At 64.5% G+C, this 1,164-nt stretch overlaps 1 protein-coding gene across 1 annotated transcript; it reads left to right on the top strand.

The window, feature by feature from the left end:
* Positions 1 to 74: 74 nt before the first annotated feature.
* On the top strand, positions 75 to 1,041 carry LOC127750681 (dopamine beta-hydroxylase-like). Its single transcript, XM_052272952.1, has 2 exons — positions 75 to 291; positions 628 to 1,041. Exons 1-2 carry the CDS (start codon positions 205 to 207, stop codon positions 1,039 to 1,041), a joined length of 501 nt encoding a protein of 166 aa, XP_052128912.1. The 5' UTR covers positions 75 to 204.
* The last annotated feature ends 123 nt before the right edge of the window (positions 1,042 to 1,164 follow it).

Genomic DNA, 1,164 nt, shown 5'->3' with positions numbered 1-1,164 from the left:
CCCCCTCTCCCCCCTCCTCCGCTCCCCGCCACGACTCACCCCGGCGGGCCGGAGGACTCGGCTGCCGGAGGAGGGCCGACCCCCTTTCAGTCTCCCCAGCAGCGCGGCACAGATGACACCCTCTGAGCAGCCCCTCCTGGAGCCAGGCTGAGCGCCGCCAGGGCGACCTCCAGGGTGACCTCCAGGACACTCCAGGCCCGCGCCATGCACCCGCCGGGCCGCCCGCTGTGGGCCCTGTGCGCCGCCTGGGCGCTGCTCGCCCTCCCCGCTGCGGCGGCGGACCAGGGCCAGGTGAGTGTGGGATGAGGAGGAGGAGGATCGGCCAGAAAGTACACCCGTCGCCGTTCGCCATCGCGAAACGGCCCAGTTCGACCTTCAGATCATTCGAGCTCTTATGGCGCCTGTTGGGTAGGCAACATCTCGCCTGCAGCGCATGCGTGCACTGCGGGTTGGCCTACCGCGAGGTTCGCAGGCGGCGAGCTCGCGGTAGCCACTTTGCCGAATGAAGACGACAAAGACGGGCGTACTTTCTGGACGCGATTCCTCGATGCGCTTTGAAAGCCCGCGTGCCGCCACACTGCGGGTCGAGGGAGCGGCAGAAAAGCGAGCGAGCCCTCTGCCCTTTAGGTGTTCTCCGTGCCGCTGGACGCGACCGGCTCGTGCACGCTCTACTGGCGGCTGGACTACGAGCGCCAGGCCCTGCTCGTCGAGGTGCACGCCACGCTGCCGCCGCGGGCCTGGTTCGCGCTCGGCTTCTCCGACTACGGCGAGCCCGCCCCCGCCGACCACTGCGTGCTCTGGGAGGACTGGCGCGGCCGCGCGCAGCTGCACGACGCCTGGGCCGGCGAGGACGGGCGGCTGCGCGCGGACGCCGTCCAGGACTGCAAGGAGTTCCGACACACGCGCGTCGGCAACGTCACCAAGTTCGCCTTCCGACGCCTCTTCGACACTTGCGACCCGCACGACTACGTCATCGAGGTAAACGGGGCCGACAATGACGCCATCAGTGCTAATCCTGCTGATGTCTGGACAAAATTGTAGTTAATTCTCGCGTTGGATCAACAGTAGAGTTGCCGTATTACAAAAGAAAATTAAAAAACGCAAAATTTTTAAAACTTTGCAACATTGCAAAACTTAGGAAAGTTGAAAATTAATCGATAGTTA

This window comes from Frankliniella occidentalis, unplaced genomic scaffold (assembly GCF_000697945.3).
Source record: "Frankliniella occidentalis isolate FOCC.00 unplaced genomic scaffold, Focc_3.1 Scaffold233, whole genome shotgun sequence".
NCBI classification, from domain to species: domain Eukaryota; kingdom Metazoa; phylum Arthropoda; class Insecta; order Thysanoptera; family Thripidae; genus Frankliniella; species Frankliniella occidentalis.
This window is presented reverse-complemented; position numbering and strand designations above follow the sequence as displayed.

Coding starts and splice junctions, on each gene's coding strand:
- LOC127750681 (XM_052272952.1), top strand. CDS start 205: ATGCACCCGCCGGGCCGCCCGCTGTGGGCCCTGTGCGCCGCCTGGGCG. Junction 292..627: donor CGGCGGCGGACCAGGGCCAG/GTGAGTGTGGGA, acceptor TCTGCCCTTTAG/GTGTTCTCCGTGCCGCTGGA.